This window comes from Chelonus insularis, unplaced genomic scaffold (genome assembly GCF_013357705.1).
Source record: "Chelonus insularis isolate UGA/USDA-ARS -01 unplaced genomic scaffold, ASM1335770v1 contig_88_pilon, whole genome shotgun sequence".
In the NCBI taxonomy this organism is placed as follows: domain Eukaryota; kingdom Metazoa; phylum Arthropoda; class Insecta; order Hymenoptera; family Braconidae; genus Chelonus; species Chelonus insularis.
The window spans coordinates 2614124-2629689 of record NW_023276776.1 but is presented as its reverse complement, the minus strand read 5'-3'; the positions used below and the strand labels follow the sequence as shown (position 1 = coordinate 2629689).

The following is a 15566-nucleotide window of genomic DNA, read 5'->3' as shown; positions in this document are numbered from 1 at the left end:
TATCATAAGGTATAGATGATTATAATAACAATTAATTTTTAGCAAATAAATTCATAGTTTTAAAATTCTTTTAATGTTTATTAATTAAGTTTATTATTTGATCCAACTAATGATTCAGTTTTATTTTATTTAAATGAATTGTTCTACAGAAGCGAATAATTTTCTACGTAAAACCAATAGCTAACAAAGGAAAATTAACGTCAAAATATCAACTTCTTTTGTATTATAAATGGATATTTTGCGCAGTCAAATTTATTTCTTGAAATGATAAACATCAACTTCTGAGAATATTCCAATATTCAGACATAATTCTGGCGGCATGTGAATCTATTTCTGAAGCTTTTTCCAGCTGTTTAAGATATCATGATAATGTATATGAGGTCATAGGAACTACGTTTATAACAAAAGTTTTTACTAACTGAGTTTAGTGTTTAATCCGCTGGATTAGACTTAATAGTTTTGGCGAGACTTTAATTCTACATTGATTTTAATGACTATTAAGGAGTCAAAGTTAGGAAGACTTTTCTAGTTTTTCAGTTGGTTTAAAATGGAATGATCGGATTGAGCCACTAGTTAACACTGGTACGAGTACAGAAGTTGCCTGTGGAGATTGGGCGACGCGCTGTCTGCCGCGTACCAAAAGTGCCAAGTTCCAGAGTCTTGCTTACCTCTATACTCTCACAAGTCTTTCGAATGTGGTCTTATTAACATTGATCACTCACGCATTCTTCTAACAACTACCTTAATCCATCTTCAGCATGCATGTTGATTGAATCAATGATACTGTCTGAGAATCAATTTATTCACATGTATGAGTGAAATTCAATGTTCCTCTGAGATACCTCGTCACGATGAGAAGAAACAAGTTTCCGGGAGACGAGAGATGTGGCTATATATAGGAATAAGGTACATATATCAACCTGTTTACTTGTCCGCTAGGTCGTTCTTACTGCGTACAGCTGGCTGTTACATGTGTAGATGAACAGGTGAGGGTGCTCATTAGATCGCATCAGCTATATCTGGCTCCAATACTATGTATGTCTTTTATCGAATAAATTTTCAACGTAACACTTTTTCTTCATTATATTTGCAAACTGCTTCCATTAAACCAATTTTGAGTATTTTTTTCCAGTTGAGATTTCACATCATAAAATTCATTCTATTATTATCTCCAATCATTGAATTTAATTCATTCCTATTGGAAATTAGCTGAAAAAAATCGAAGACAAAATATTTGAAAAATCTAATTATATAACATGTATTAATATTAATATAATTATTTAATGTTCCTTAGTTATTTAAAAATGTTATTGATATAGAGTGTAATTTATTAATCAATTTGGTTTCTATCACCTTGAAATAAAATCATTTTATTTTCCAATACCTGACTTATTGTGTGATAGAATAAAAAATATAAATTGAATTGCTTAAAATAAAAGACCAGATTGATTTTTTTTTTTGTAAGATGTTAACTTTATATGTCATTACCTTAGCGTATAACATTACTGTTCTTGGTACTTAACCATTTTAATTTGAAATAAACTTCATCTGCTGGGAATGGACATAATATGTTCTGAAGACGTGCTGAAGTTAATGATGAGAAACATGAGCAATGCACATATTTTAAATAACATTGATAATGTATGCATTATTTCTAAGGTACAGGTTTTTCTACTTTTGTCTTCGTAGAACTTTATGACGTATTATACGATTTTCTTTAGAGTCCTTAAGTTATGTATTGGAAATTTACAGCGCACACACTTACAAGTTGAAGTTACATAATTACGCCTTGCACAATGAGTTGCCATCAGGTGTCTGAATAACAGCTCAGTTGATATTTTTTTTTTAAGGAATACTTAATCAGTTTTCTGCAATAAAATTTAAAAAGGTAATTACTAATGATATTTACGTCAATTATGGTTATTTTTTCTCTTCCAAGTAAATATAAATGACTAAAGAACATTGATTATTAATTTCTAATCCATTTGATGAACGAGCAACGCAAGTGGACTCGGTGGGAATTTACATCTTTGGTTCTCATGCTGACCCCACTCGGTCCGCGAAGAATTTCGAAATAGAGAGAGAAAGAGAGAACGTTCTCTGTTCTCGCGAGAGTAAAGTGGCTTCTACGAAGGTGGTCTTTCTCTTTTTTTTTTTCATTTGTCTCTCTTTATTCCGCTGGCCAGACCACACAAATGATAGTTCCCTAGCTCCCTCGTCTTACTCTTATATGCCTGTGGGTGGTTGATGACAGCTCATCGAAAATTGGTAGTAATGGCCATTGTTTTAGGCTGTTCGCATGTGGGCGGGTCGTAAAAAGAAGAAAAATATTCTAAAGAAGAGAGATAAGACAAGGATTGATTCAATATACGTGGAAAAGTATATGAGATATAAATCTGTTAAAGTTATAATAAATTTTGGCGAATTGAGCACATAATAGAGATGTCCTATGTGACTCATGCAAAAGACATTCTGCCGACTATGCAGCGTAGGAGGCCTCTACCCAGTTTGAAGCAGGGTGACGTGGTCGAGGATCCTTGTTATCTTTCAAATATACCTGAGAAAATAGAGAAAAAAAAACTACTAATCCTCTTTTAGTGCTACGGCTCATTTTTCTTTTGATAACGCCGAAAATAAGATAAAAATCAATCATATTCTCTTTTTTTCGTTTCTCCTTCTTTTTATTCTTTAATGTACAAGATGACTAACTTTCGGTAGACTTGGTGGCTCCCAGCTTGGATGAGAATGGAACGTTGAAAGAGCTGGATCTCATCCGGTTGTTCATCTGGCGGTGGAAGTCAAAATACAAAGAGCCAATCTAATGATGGAATTATATATAGAAGCGACTGTGAAAGCTTGGATGAGGATCTCAAGTATATCTATATCTTTCTCATATTCTTGCTAGAGTCTAGGATACTGTTGCTTATTCACTAAAGATAGTTTCTGAAGAGTTCTGGGGTCTCTAAGGAAAGAGCGCCGCAGCACGAAATATTTATGGGGTTCCGAACTGGACCACCCGGTAATTAAGACGACCCTGAAGCTGGGGCGGAGCACTAACCGGCACGATATCTTCTACCTTGTTCCTCACCGCCACTCCTGTCGTCTCTGCTCTCTGTAGTTCTTCGGCCGGTTCTTCTTCTGCTTCTCCATCATGACCCCCTCAACCCCCTTTACAAGCTAGAGGACACATTCTCTTCTTCTTTTTCTTTTTTTTCACAACCCACAGGGTGCTCGATAGCATTTATTGCGATGATAGAATTTAATTTAGAATTTTTCAACTTCCGACCAAGTCTGTTATTGGCAGAGCGGAAATTGCATATAATCTCAGATGGATTCGTGGAGAGGAAATCATTCTTCTTCAGCATGTCGAAACGTGTTATAGTTTGCAGAAATAATAATTGGAAGCGAACAACCGTAGTACGATAATGATTGTTCAGTTGCTGCATCTAGATTTCTCACTCTATCATTTTTCATTGTCCGCAGTCTCTCAGGTCATTTATTAGCCGCATTTGCAGTCTTGTGGAAGGAAACGCGTGGGCATCTCCATGAAATCTCCAGTGTGATTGAGTTGTCAAGCGGAAATGGCGTAAAATATCCAATTGCCAAGTGGGAAGTATGCAGGAATCGGGCAGACAGCATGGCGCGCGGCAGGAAGACCGGTCAGCCAAGCTAGTAGCATTTCTCGTATTCCCTTGTTATCCTTCTCCAACATTTTATTCGTTTCATCATCTACATTTAATATTAATAATCAATTAATCAGTTCTTTTCAGTGCCGTGGTTCACCAATAAAATAAAAAATCTTAATCAAGATTTACTTAGTCATGCGAGTCAAGTGAAATGGACCATCCTTCAACCAGCTGAAGAAGATAACTATGATACTTTGGCGCAGGTAAAATACCACAGTGGGGGGAAAGAAAGCGAGGACTCCAAGTGGTGGAAATAGCATAAGTGCGCCTAGGAGGAGGGCTTTCTTTTAAACTTAGCAGGTGGAAGAGCTTAATGGAGGGGATAAAAGGGACCATGGTCGGGGCCCATAGTCCATTTGGAGCGGCCCTGTCCAAATGAGCGCGTGTACTTATGAATCGACGCTCTCTACGGTTCAGTAGGGGAATTGCTCCATCTTGCGTACGACAGTCCGTACCGGCGGGGACGGTAATCGTGGTGAGCGCGAGGAAGGCTCCTTGGCGCTTGCTCCTGAGCAGCAACCAGTAGTCACACGACGCCTATCAACCGTGTCGGACGACTCTTCTTACTGTCGTCTTCATTCTCATCGTGACATTTTCGTAGTGATGTGCTTACCTTCATTATTAATAACAGTGAATAGTTGAATTATACATTTATCTCATCGGTATATCCAGTGTTCAATCAACGTTAACACTTCATCTTCAAATAGATCAATTTGATTCTTTGATTATTCTACACTTGATCCAGACTTGATTAAACGCGTGAATGGTGGTTTGTGTCGGTGATATAAGTGCTTTGGCTACGGCCAACCAAAGAGTTTTCACGTTGTATGGACACGCTGAGATGCCGTGGCTGTTTAGGCTTCGGACTCACGGCTAGCTATAGGTAAGAACCTACATCCATTTTCACATATATCCTGCATATAAATTTTGCGTAACATGTTCTACAAAACAAATACATATTGATAGAACATATATGTATAAATTGATGACTTTCTTTTACATATCATTCTCTTCTAATATTAGTTTTAATTACTTACTTCTTCTACATTCATATAACACTTATTAAGTTAATTGTCATTCTTATATCGTGAAAGATTTGTCTGATTATTTTCGACGATGACGTTGCGTGTATGTGTATGCGTGCTCCCGCGCGTTCCACCGTGGCAATCGGCCACCATCAGACTCGCTCTGCGGCCCCGTATCCTTGCCTGCTTGCGCGCAGATTCCACGACGCGGACCACATTCCTTAGCGGATGCGAGCCAGCTTGATTCTCCAACATAAAATTTTTTCCATCAATTATTTCAGCATAAATCCATCTGCAGCGTCACGTGCAGGATAAAAAATATATTTAATTACTTACAGCATCCTGTTTAACAAACATTAATAATCATAAAACACATCAATGGCGTTTCTTTATTTCACTCAATTGTGATATATTTACTTGTTTTGAAAGAGCTTCAAGATATTTCTGGAAGGTTGATCACTTTTATGACCACGTATCATGCATTATCGAGGTTGTCGTGTTTCTCTCATCACTTCTATACATTCTTTATTATCAATATCATCAATTGAATATATGATTTCAACTCGTATTCGTACTAAATATCAGGAACAAAATGGCGGCGATTATCAGGATGTGTCAAATTCTTGTTATCAATTACCTTCTATCTTACACCTGCATCTTTCAACATACCCGGAAGTACAAAAAGTATTTTAAAAAAAACAGTCATCTTTACATTACTCACATGCTAATAGCTTACCTTGAAAAAAAACAGCTGTAAGTTTGTACTCATCCGCAAGTTTTGATCTTTGTCATGTATTCTATCAACTTTTGATCTCTAAACAAGTTCCGTCATCGATTATCGCACTAGAACACAACCTGAGGAACGAGAAGACGAAGCAGCAGAGGTCTGTGGCTTCCCCAGCCGAGCCTCGTAAGAGATCCGGCGGGGGAGATTATATACATAAGGAATCTCCAGCAGACAGCTTGGCTCTAGCAGCGCCAGCCTTACCGTCTCCACCAGCCGCGTCTTTCTCAGATGCCGCCATCTACCTATCATTTTTTATCTGTTATTTCTAGTTTTTTATACAATTAATTACAATTTTTTCTCAAAATTATGGTTTTATTTGATAAATTTCTCGACAAACTAAAATCATCAATAATTCTATTATTCAACAAGCTGTAACATTATTTATATAAACGTAAAACAAGAAAAGTATATGCGGTTAGATAAATCATCAACCAAAAACCGGTGGTCTGTGCGCACTACATATTGCAAAAGTTACATGTACAATCCAACCTTCACAACCATTTAATGTTTTACTTACTACTAACACGTGTTGTTTATTTAGATTACATATTTTTCATCAACATTAATCTGCATGGAATATTTTATTAAGTCAATCCTTTAGAATTCTCGCTATAAGTAATTTACTCATCACAAGAGTAATGTAGGTATGAGGAACGAGGGTTCTTAAGGGTTAATGGTAATGTGAAATCACAAATGTCATGCTTATTATGCAGAAAATTAAGACATATCCTTCATCATTTTAGCTTATCATGGCATTTTACCAATCGTTTTTTTACAAAATGAAGCATTAATTATCTGATACTCTTTGGAAGTATAAAAAAATGTCTACTTTTAACTGGCAAACATTATGATGCTAGTCTGAAATATAAAATGAAAGAATGCATGAAATTTTTCTTAATATAATTCAATTTGCTTTGGAAGTTAGTAATTTATCTAGTTTTAATCGCTAAAAAGCTGTTAGATTATAAAAAAATCTGTACTAAAGCCACACCCTGGATAATTGTATGTTTCAGGAGTGGCAGTGCCAGTGACTGGCGATACGATGCGCACGTTGCTGCTGCTGAGATTGGTGTTTGTGGGAGTGGGCGTGCTGGTTGGTGATGTGACAAAGTCAAACGCTGACAGCATTGTCCAAGTCAAAGAGAACTTCACCAACAACATGAACTTGACTGAAAGACAGGAAACTATTGCTACTGTTGAGGCATCTCTTCTTGCTCTTTTGGGATTTTCCAAGAGACCAAGACCTCTTGGTGGAAAGGCACACATTCCAGAATCACTGAGAAAACTTTATGCTAAACAAAATTCTATTGGTACTGCAGATATTGCAAAACGAGGATTACACACTAGATCCGCCAATACTGTTCGATCTTTCTTGCATAAAGGTTAGTATTTATAAATAATTATTATGATAAATATACCCAAAGAAATTTACTCCAATATCAGTTTCAATAACATTAAGCAAGAAATATAAAGTAAAATTATTAATTGAATATCTTTTAATGATGATACAAGAATACTTTGATCTCTTTGACAATAAATACATAGTCAATATTCAGCAATCAAAACTTTCCACCAGTTAAACCAAAATTGAGAGGAAAATATATTATTCAAGAATTTTTAATATCAAATCACTATATTCATTTTATTATTCATAGTTATTTATATTTAAAAATGAAGTTTCTTGAAAAAATTAATAATAGACCAATGATCCGATTGAAGGTTAACTTAAGAAAAGAATAAATTAATTCAGAATAAAAATTTATGAATAGAAAAATAAAATACATATGTATTTAATATGTAATTAATTATAAATGACAGTAATAAGATGGGAAAATGAAGAAGATAAATTTTTTGAAGGATCAAATTATTTTTTAACAATATAATATTACTTATTTACCAGCAATTATGGTTAATTGATTGAGTAGATCCTTTATTTATATTTTTATTTACTCTTAACATCTATAAGACGATTATTCAAAGGTATTCTTGTTGAAATTGATGATGACAGGCCAAGTAAAAATACACAATAGGTGAGAAAGATGGTGCATTGTCAGGGATATCCATTTCTAAATCTGAAAAGACTGGAGAGCTTTAGTGGATACATTGTATACACATAAGAGCATTAAGAAAAAAAATGAAGCGTTTTATTTAAGGTAGCTCTCACAGGTAGCCATAGCATTCTCGTCAACTCCCATTCATTCATTCTTATTCATTTCATGGCTGCTATTGAGTCTATAGAATGAGATTATTCATGGTTGGAAAATATTTTCCTAGTGAAATAATTTTCTATCCCATTTAATTACGCCAAAGATTATATATTTTTCTTAAAAAACAGAAAGGCGGTGGCCTTGATTTCTTGAAAAGCTATTGATTTTATTACTACATTGATCGCTTGTTGCTGCTGTAGTTCAAATAGAGATATCGAAAGGAAGGTTTTGACTTCAAGGTAATATAACTTGTTTATTCGTGCATAACGCTTCGAATTCTCTTTACTACTTATTTCATATAATCCATTTTAAATCTATAATAGGATAAGTACTATACATATTTAGACAATACTCATTTTTAAGATAGAAAAATGTATGAAAGAATGTGGGAAAAATTTTAGGCATGAATAACCGAGAGGAATTCTATGAATAAGTAGAAAAACTTCGACTCTACAACTTAAAAGTTGCGACAAGTATAAATGTATCCTTGAAGATTTCTTATCTAGACCTTTAGATGAGTGCTATTACTGACATGATATTCAAGCATAGCTGAACTTCTGGACCACCCTCTGAACAACTAATTGGTCATTTTTTGTTCTCTCTATCTACAACACTTGGCTTAGTCATAATCAATTTTCAACAGTTATACTAATTGACTTTTCGTTAAATAGATAAAGCAATTCTATACTCCAAAATTGTATACTAAAAATGAATGATCTTTTTTTTGTTCACAGAAAGTCCACTGGATGACAAATTTCAATCGATAAATCGTTTTCGATTATCATTTGATCTAAGCAGTATACCTTCAACAGAAAAATTACAAGCAGCGGAATTAAGTTTATCACGTACTGCATTGTTGAAGAAAAATTCAAAAGAGAAAAAAACAGGTAGAGTTTTGGTATACGATATTGTTCGTCCAGGTGCTAAAAAAGAAAAGAAAGCACCAATATTAAGACTCATTGACAGTAAAGTAATTGATGTGACAAGCAACAGTACAATAAGTCTTGATGTAAATCCGGCGGTAGCACGATGGCTAGAAGAACCTAAACATAATCACGGCTTATTGATCCAAGTGCATGGAATCAAAGAAAACGACAAACCACATGTTAGATTAAAACGTAATGTTGAAGAATCTCATGATACATGGGACGACGTACGACCCACACTCTTTACTTACACTGATGATGGTCGTAACAAAATGGCTTCAGCGTCGGATATCATAAAACGTCGAACACGAAGAGCTGCAGTACGTAAAAATCGACGCAAAGACGGCAGAGAAAATTGTAGAAGACATCCTTTATATGTTGATTTTTCTGATGTCGGATGGAATGATTGGATTGTAGCACCACCTGGTTATGATGCATTTTATTGCCATGGAGATTGTCCTTTTCCTTTATCTGATCATTTAAACTCAACAAACCACGCAATAGTACAGAATCTTGTGTATTCAACGAATCCAGCACTGGTTCCCAAGGCTTGCTGTATTCCAACAGCTCTTAGTTCAATATCCATGCTGTATCTTGATGAAGAGAACAAAGTGGTGCTTAAAAATTACCAGGACATGTCAGTACTTGGTTGCGGTTGTCGCTGATATGACTTGACGCAACATGTACATATATATACATATATCTATATATGAGGCATTTGGAATTTAGTAATAATTATACTGAGATGAATTAAAAATATCTCGAGTACTGGAATATATGAAAACGACGGGCAAGAGGACAAGTGTGTGACGTTGGTGCGTGGATTGCCACTGCTGCTACTACCAGCTTCCATTCTCTCCCTTCCACCCACCTGTGTATTGCTCCATCCTCGTGGCTGTTGCTCGTTAGACCGAGAGAGAACGGGCTCTGAGAGAGAACCAGCTCAGAGTGCGTGACGCTGCCGCATTCTCTACACTTTCAGTAATCAACAAACTCAACAACTTATGAACCAAGGTGCCTGGCTGTTGGTCTCCTGCCTAACTCGCTTATTCGCTCGTTCACTTGGCTTAAGAGCTACACGATAGGCAAACCCGAACCTCCTTGGACGCTCGTATAATTTATTAATAAGGCTGTAGAGAAAAACCGGTATAAGATTTACTCTGCTGCATCTATAGGTGCTACATGTCCCATGGAAAAGGCATATATTTCAATACCGAAAATGATGATTATGATGATGATAGTGTTAATGATTATCATGATAAAGAATACGGATACATAGATGTATTTTGGAGGAGCTTAGTTTTTTATCATCTATGCGACTTTAGTGCCATTGGTATGGTTATTATTCGCATTAAACAATGAATATAGTCAAGTTACTTATGCTGATCTACTCTGATTAAGTGTCGTGCTGACGTTTTTGATGTGAATCAACAGTGTTATGTTAATTTTTAAGCATTATTTCTACTTGACAAAATGAACTAGTGAACTGGATAAACTTGTATGTGAATTTTTTAATTTTTTTACAAAACACTTGATTGAGACGGTTGCATACTTTTAGAACTTATCTCCATATCCTCCTAGTGGCTGAACTACTGTGAATGTAGTTGTGGATTAATTGTAATGTGATTTCCTCGTCATTTTATTCATTTAAAAATTAATTGATGCATTGAAAGCTATAAATAATATTTATAAATATTTTTATAGATGTTCTAAGTGTATGTAATTATGTCAATGTAAATCGTACCTGCTTAAGGATTACTATTTATTTTTATTTTTGCTTTAAATTTTTTTTATTTCGCAAAAATAACGTAAATAATTAAGGAAACTACAGCCAATTCAAATTAAAGCTCGCATGTATATTTGTACAGAAGCTTATGTTGATAGCATTAAACAAATATTCTTTAAAAACCTGATCCTAATTCTCCTTAATCCTTGATTACCCCTTCTTTACCCTTGTGTAAAATGTGTGAATAAGCGATTAATCGTTGTGTAAAGATATTGTAAATAATTTATAATTTGTAAAGTATTAAGTAATGTATATTTTTTAAACATATCTATATTATGTTAATATTAATTAATAAATACAAATGCTCCAAATTTATGAGTAAATAGTCGTACAAAGAATGAAACTATATGTTCTTTGTATTTGCAAATAAATTGGATCAAAACATATCAAATAATTGTGTTTATTTATGTTTAACTTTATTTATTGTTATGATTATTATATATTACCTCAAAAATATTTTATTTTCAATTTTTCACTTTTTTTTATTCGATAACTTAATGTAGTTCAATTGATTCATTCTCTTTCAATTTCAAATATAACATAATATTAAATATCTTCAAGATAAATTTATTTGAATAATATAATTTACCAATGTAGAGCCACAGTAAATATGAAAATAGAATACAACTAGATTAGTAAGGTTGATTTATAGTTGTGCTTGGTAAAACCTGACTTTTATGAGGTACCAGTAAAGGTTAATGGTGGTATTATCAAATGGAAATTTTTCTAATCTTGTGACAATAGTTTTGAAATTTCCTGAGTCATTGAAAGCAGGTAATTTTCAAGTAATAAGGTACCAGTCTTATTGTGTTCAATGAAGATTAGCATAACACGTATATTCATTTTAGTAAATCTTCAGGATTGTATGCTCTTAGTATAATTACATTGTAAATAATGAGAAACCCTTGTTCAAATAACTACTTGCTAGGTAACTAAGTCTACCAATAAACTTGTATTACAACAATTCTGAAGGGGACAATTTTGGTACCTTAAGTATCGAAGAGTGTGGACCTTTCTCTTTGTCGAACCAGCGGTAGAATGTGGAAATTGTTTCATAATGAAGGGTCATGTTAGAACAGGACGTCGAATGGTCTTTGTTTTTGAGTGTCCCTTGGGGTCCTGCGTGAGCGTTTTACCACACAGGTAGAGAATGCGGTTCTTGATGGTATTAGTAGTGGTAGCAACCCAATGCGCCTTGTCTTTTTCTCATTCTTCCTTTTCTCTCAGGTCTACTGGCATGGCCCGTGCCCACGAGTTGCCCTCAAGCACTTTCTCGCGTTATTCACGATGCACGAACGAACAAGGGACCACTCAAGACCCTACCGACTGGTCTCGAGTTCTCATATATTGGCTAATACCATCATTTTTTACTCAAGAAACCTCTTATTTCTCATTCTCATCATTTTGCTTCCTCATCCCATTCTGCTCATCATTCCACTCCTCATCATTTTGATCCTTTGAGATACCTCACGAAAGACCATTTTATCCAGCGATAATGACTTTATCCTAAAAGATAAACTCATGAGAACTAGAAAATAAGTGAGTGGGAAAAAAATACGTTTCATCTAGCCGTTGATGACACACTCGCAGACCTTCTTTTCAATCTTATGCTTCAACAGCCAACTAACCTAATGACAATTTCAGGTAGTCGGAACCTCAAACAACCTAAAATGCTGACTCTAACGGAGCTCATATGTATTTTCCTACTTCAGAAACATGTTAAACCTTTTTCCAGCAGGATTCCTATGAAATATTAACATGAGTTTGGAACTTTGTAGAAAGTCCAGTCATTTGATTCTTCGAATTCCTTTGATATTTTTCAAAATCTAACTATTTATACATTCCGGTAATGTGTTTATTTAATATATCAATAAAGTATGAATATATGAATTTTTTGAAATCGAACAATTGAGAGATGAATAATAAATAAAACCGACGTTATTTATTAAAAACTTAATTTTTGATCAGTCCATCATCTATTTCCGGTTCCCTTGGATTTCCGGTAATAAAATATGCACTGCACGCCAACTGACGGATATTTTGAGAATTATTTTCGCGCATGCGTATATTTACTGGAATTTAGAAGGTTATGTTTATTTCTGTTAACGTTGGTTAACGTAAGAAAGCATTGTCAAGTGTAAAAATATTTAGAGTTTGTATAAATTAATTACAATCATAAAATCATAAGATATGGGATCGAATAAAAGACATAAGACTGATAAAAATAAAGATGTGAAAAAGAAGAGGCATCGTAGTCGTTCAAGATCTTATTCTCCAGAACCAGAAAAAGTGGATAAACATAGACATCACAAAAAACATAAAAGAAAAGATCGTAAAGATTATGATAGTGATGGTAACTTTGAACAATTTTATTTTTTAGAATTAATTTTATTTAAATTAAATTATAATGTTTTCAAGGATAAAAATAGCTTATCAAATTTTATTTTATTTCAGTTGAGATTGTTAGTACACCTCCACCACCACCAAAGATATCAAAGAATCATGATGTTACACCGCCTCCACCAGAAATATCGAAACCACGAAGTCCTTCGCCGTCTAAAGGAGGAGGTTCCCAAGAATCTATTTCAATTGAAGAAACTAATAGGTTAAGAGCAAAACTTGGATTAAAACCTCTGGAGGTAAATTCAACTTCTTCTAAGGATGAACCAAATAAAATCAAAGATGATTTAGGAGAATTTTATCATAAACCAGCGCAAAATACAACAGAAACTGTAAGAAATGAAAAAATGCGGGATAAACTGAATACTTTGAAACAAAAAAGACAGATTGAATCGAATTTGTCAAAACTTAAATCATTAGGGGATGATGATTCCGATGATGATGCTAGCACGTGGGTAGAAAAAAATCGACGATTGGCAGAAGAGAAGAAAAAGGCTGAAGAAAGAGCTAAACTACTGGATCAACTTGATGAAGAGTTTGGCATTGGTAACCTCGTCAAAGAAGAAGTTAGGAATGAAAGACATACTGCATATACTAATAAAGATCTTAAAGGTTTAAAAGTGGAACATGATCTTGTAAGTAATATTTTATTTATTATGTTAATGCTACATATTTTTTAATTTAAGATTAATTATTTTGTAAGACAAATTAAAAACAAGATATTAATTTCATTTATTTCTAGGAAAATTTTACCGAAGGACAAACGGTTATTCTAACTTTAGAAGATAAAGAGGTATTAGATGAAAGTCAAGATGTTCTGGTTAATGTCAATATGAAAGATAATGAACACTATAAACAAAATATACTTAATAAAACTAAAAAACCTGGCTACGATGCATATGATGAAGATAATTATGATGAATTTGGATTTTCGAAAGGTAAAATACTTGAGAAATATGATGAAGAAATTGAGGGAAAGAAAAAAGAAAGCTTTGTTTTGGGTGTCACAAATACTAAAGAAATACATCAACGTCGTGTAGAAATTGTTAAACAAAAATTAGCAAATAAGAAGCTAGAAAGTTTAATACTAAGTGAGCCTAAGCTTGCTAGTGAATATTATAATGATGAGGAGCTTGCGAAATTTAAAAAACCAAAAAAGAAAGTGAGAAAATTGAGAAAAAATAAAATTTTAAAAGCAGATGATCTTGTACCTGATAATACAGATTATTTGAGAGATTTAGGAAGTAGAAGACGAAAAAAGCATGAAGAAACTAAAGTAAAAGAAGAACCAAATGATATGTTAGATGTTGCTGATTACGAAACACCATCAGAAGATTTTACAAATATAAAAATTGAAGAAGATGAAAAAGATCTTGAACTTTATTTGGCATCAAAAAGAATTAAGAGTCTACAAAAAGCTGAACCAAGTGTCAATGAAGTTATAAATGAAATTAAAAATGAAGCACCAAATACTGAGGATAATTTAACAGGTTACATAACATTGAATGCAACTGCAGAATTTTGTAGAACGCTTGGAGACATTCCTACCTACGGCTTAGCAGGTAATCGAGAAGATAATGATCGAGAAATGATGGATTTTGAATTGGAACAGTCCAAGGAAGAAGTAATGGACCATGAAGATGAAGATGATGGTCGTGGCGCTTGGAATACGGTTAAATTAGATGAACAAGTACGAGAACCAGTTGCTTTAGAAGCTGCTATTCTTGATGCTGAACCATCTCTTGGTCAAGGTCTTGCAGGAGCCTTAAAACTTGCGATGAGTAAAGGATACTTACAAAAAGAAGACACTAACAGACCTTCTGCTAGTCGTTTTGCACATCTTCAGGCTCAAAATTACTCTATCGAAGACAAAACTTATGGAGATGATGACAAATTTGGTCGAAGAGATAGGTTTAATGGGCCGACAACAGAATTCAAGGAAAAAGAAGGATTTAAACCTAATGTCAAGTTAGAATATATTGATGATGATGGCCATGTTCTGAGTGCGAAAGAAGCTTTTAGATATTTATCTCATAAATTTCATGGGAAAGGTCCAGGAAAAAATAAAGTAGAAAAAAGAATGAAAAAAGCTGAACAGGAAATTTTAATGAAGAGAATGTCATCAACTGACACACCTTTAGGAACATTGAATCTTCTTCAGGCTAAACAGAAAGAAACTCAATCCCCTTACATTGTCCTTAGCGGAAGTAAACAAATGCAGACCACAACAATATCGAAGTCAAAGCATTAAATTTTAATGGAATCTAAAAATAAATTATAAATTCTTATTTTTGGATTATATATAAATTACTTGTATCATCAATCTTGTTCTACAGAAACCACATCATCATAAATTCCAAATAATAATTTAAATATAGTTTGATAAAAAAACAGCTCGAAATTAAAACTGATTGATTAATTGATGAAAATTTGTTACCGACTTCAAGTAATTGTATTTTATGTTTTAATATTTAATGTAATTATGATGAATAATAAAATAATTATTGGCGAATTTTCTAATTAAAAAAAAAATACAAAAGTTAGATATTTTTAAATAGATATTTACTTGAAATAGTTTATACACGTATTTCGAATGATAATCTAATTGCTTAATTAACGCAGTAAATAGACACTTAATTGGTTTTCTTATAAATTGTACATGTTATTACATTGGTGTATGTTGTAATTTATTTTCGTGGTGCGTTTGGACGATATTCTTATTATTTTATTCAGATGTGAAACTTAAATC

The 15566-nt window shown here is 33.7% G+C and overlaps 2 protein-coding genes and 1 long non-coding RNA gene across 5 annotated transcripts; 2 read left to right on the top strand and 1 right to left on the bottom strand.

The window, feature by feature from the left end:
* Window positions 1-113: 113 nt before the first annotated feature.
* On the bottom strand, window positions 114-5689 carry LOC118071718 (uncharacterized). Of its 3 annotated transcripts, XR_004690934.1 has the most exons (7): window positions 5448-5689; window positions 5129-5368; window positions 5048-5053; window positions 4724-4957; window positions 3816-4627; window positions 1489-3729; window positions 114-1209 (listed from the first exon to the last, which is right to left on the bottom strand). It is a non-coding gene; the product is annotated as an uncharacterized lncRNA (long non-coding RNA). The 3 variants fall into 3 exon arrangements; XR_004690933.1 differs by having other exon boundaries at window positions 4724-5053; XR_004690935.1 differs by having other exon boundaries at window positions 4724-5053; window positions 5129-5362.
* LOC118071717 (protein decapentaplegic-like) lies at window positions 4433-10684 on the top strand. Its single transcript, XM_035091054.1, has 3 exons — window positions 4433-4569; window positions 6512-6880; window positions 8440-10684. Exons 2-3 carry the CDS (start codon window positions 6541-6543, stop codon window positions 9294-9296), a joined length of 1197 nt encoding a protein of 398 aa, XP_034946945.1. The 5' UTR covers window positions 4433-4569; window positions 6512-6540; the 3' UTR covers window positions 9297-10684.
* Window positions 10685-12503: 1819 nt separating this feature from the next.
* Window positions 12504-15252, top strand: LOC118071848 (U4/U6.U5 tri-snRNP-associated protein 1). Its single transcript, XM_035091294.1, has 3 exons — window positions 12504-12770; window positions 12872-13452; window positions 13560-15252. Exons 1-3 carry the CDS (start codon window positions 12608-12610, stop codon window positions 15066-15068), a joined length of 2253 nt encoding a protein of 750 aa, XP_034947185.1. The 5' UTR covers window positions 12504-12607; the 3' UTR covers window positions 15069-15252.
* The last annotated feature ends 314 nt before the right edge of the window (window positions 15253-15566 follow it).

Coding starts and splice junctions, on each gene's coding strand:
- LOC118071848 (XM_035091294.1), top strand. CDS start 12,608: ATGGGATCGAATAAAAGACATAAGACTGATAAAAATAAAGATGTGAAA. Junction 12,771..12,871: donor TAAAGATTATGATAGTGATG/GTAACTTTGAAC, acceptor ATTTTATTTCAG/TTGAGATTGTTAGTACACCT. Junction 13,453..13,559: donor TAAAAGTGGAACATGATCTT/GTAAGTAATATT, acceptor ATTTATTTCTAG/GAAAATTTTACCGAAGGACA.
- LOC118071717 (XM_035091054.1), top strand. CDS start 6,541: ATGCGCACGTTGCTGCTGCTGAGATTGGTGTTTGTGGGAGTGGGCGTG. Junction 6,881..8,439: donor TCGATCTTTCTTGCATAAAG/GTTAGTATTTAT, acceptor TTTTGTTCACAG/AAAGTCCACTGGATGACAAA.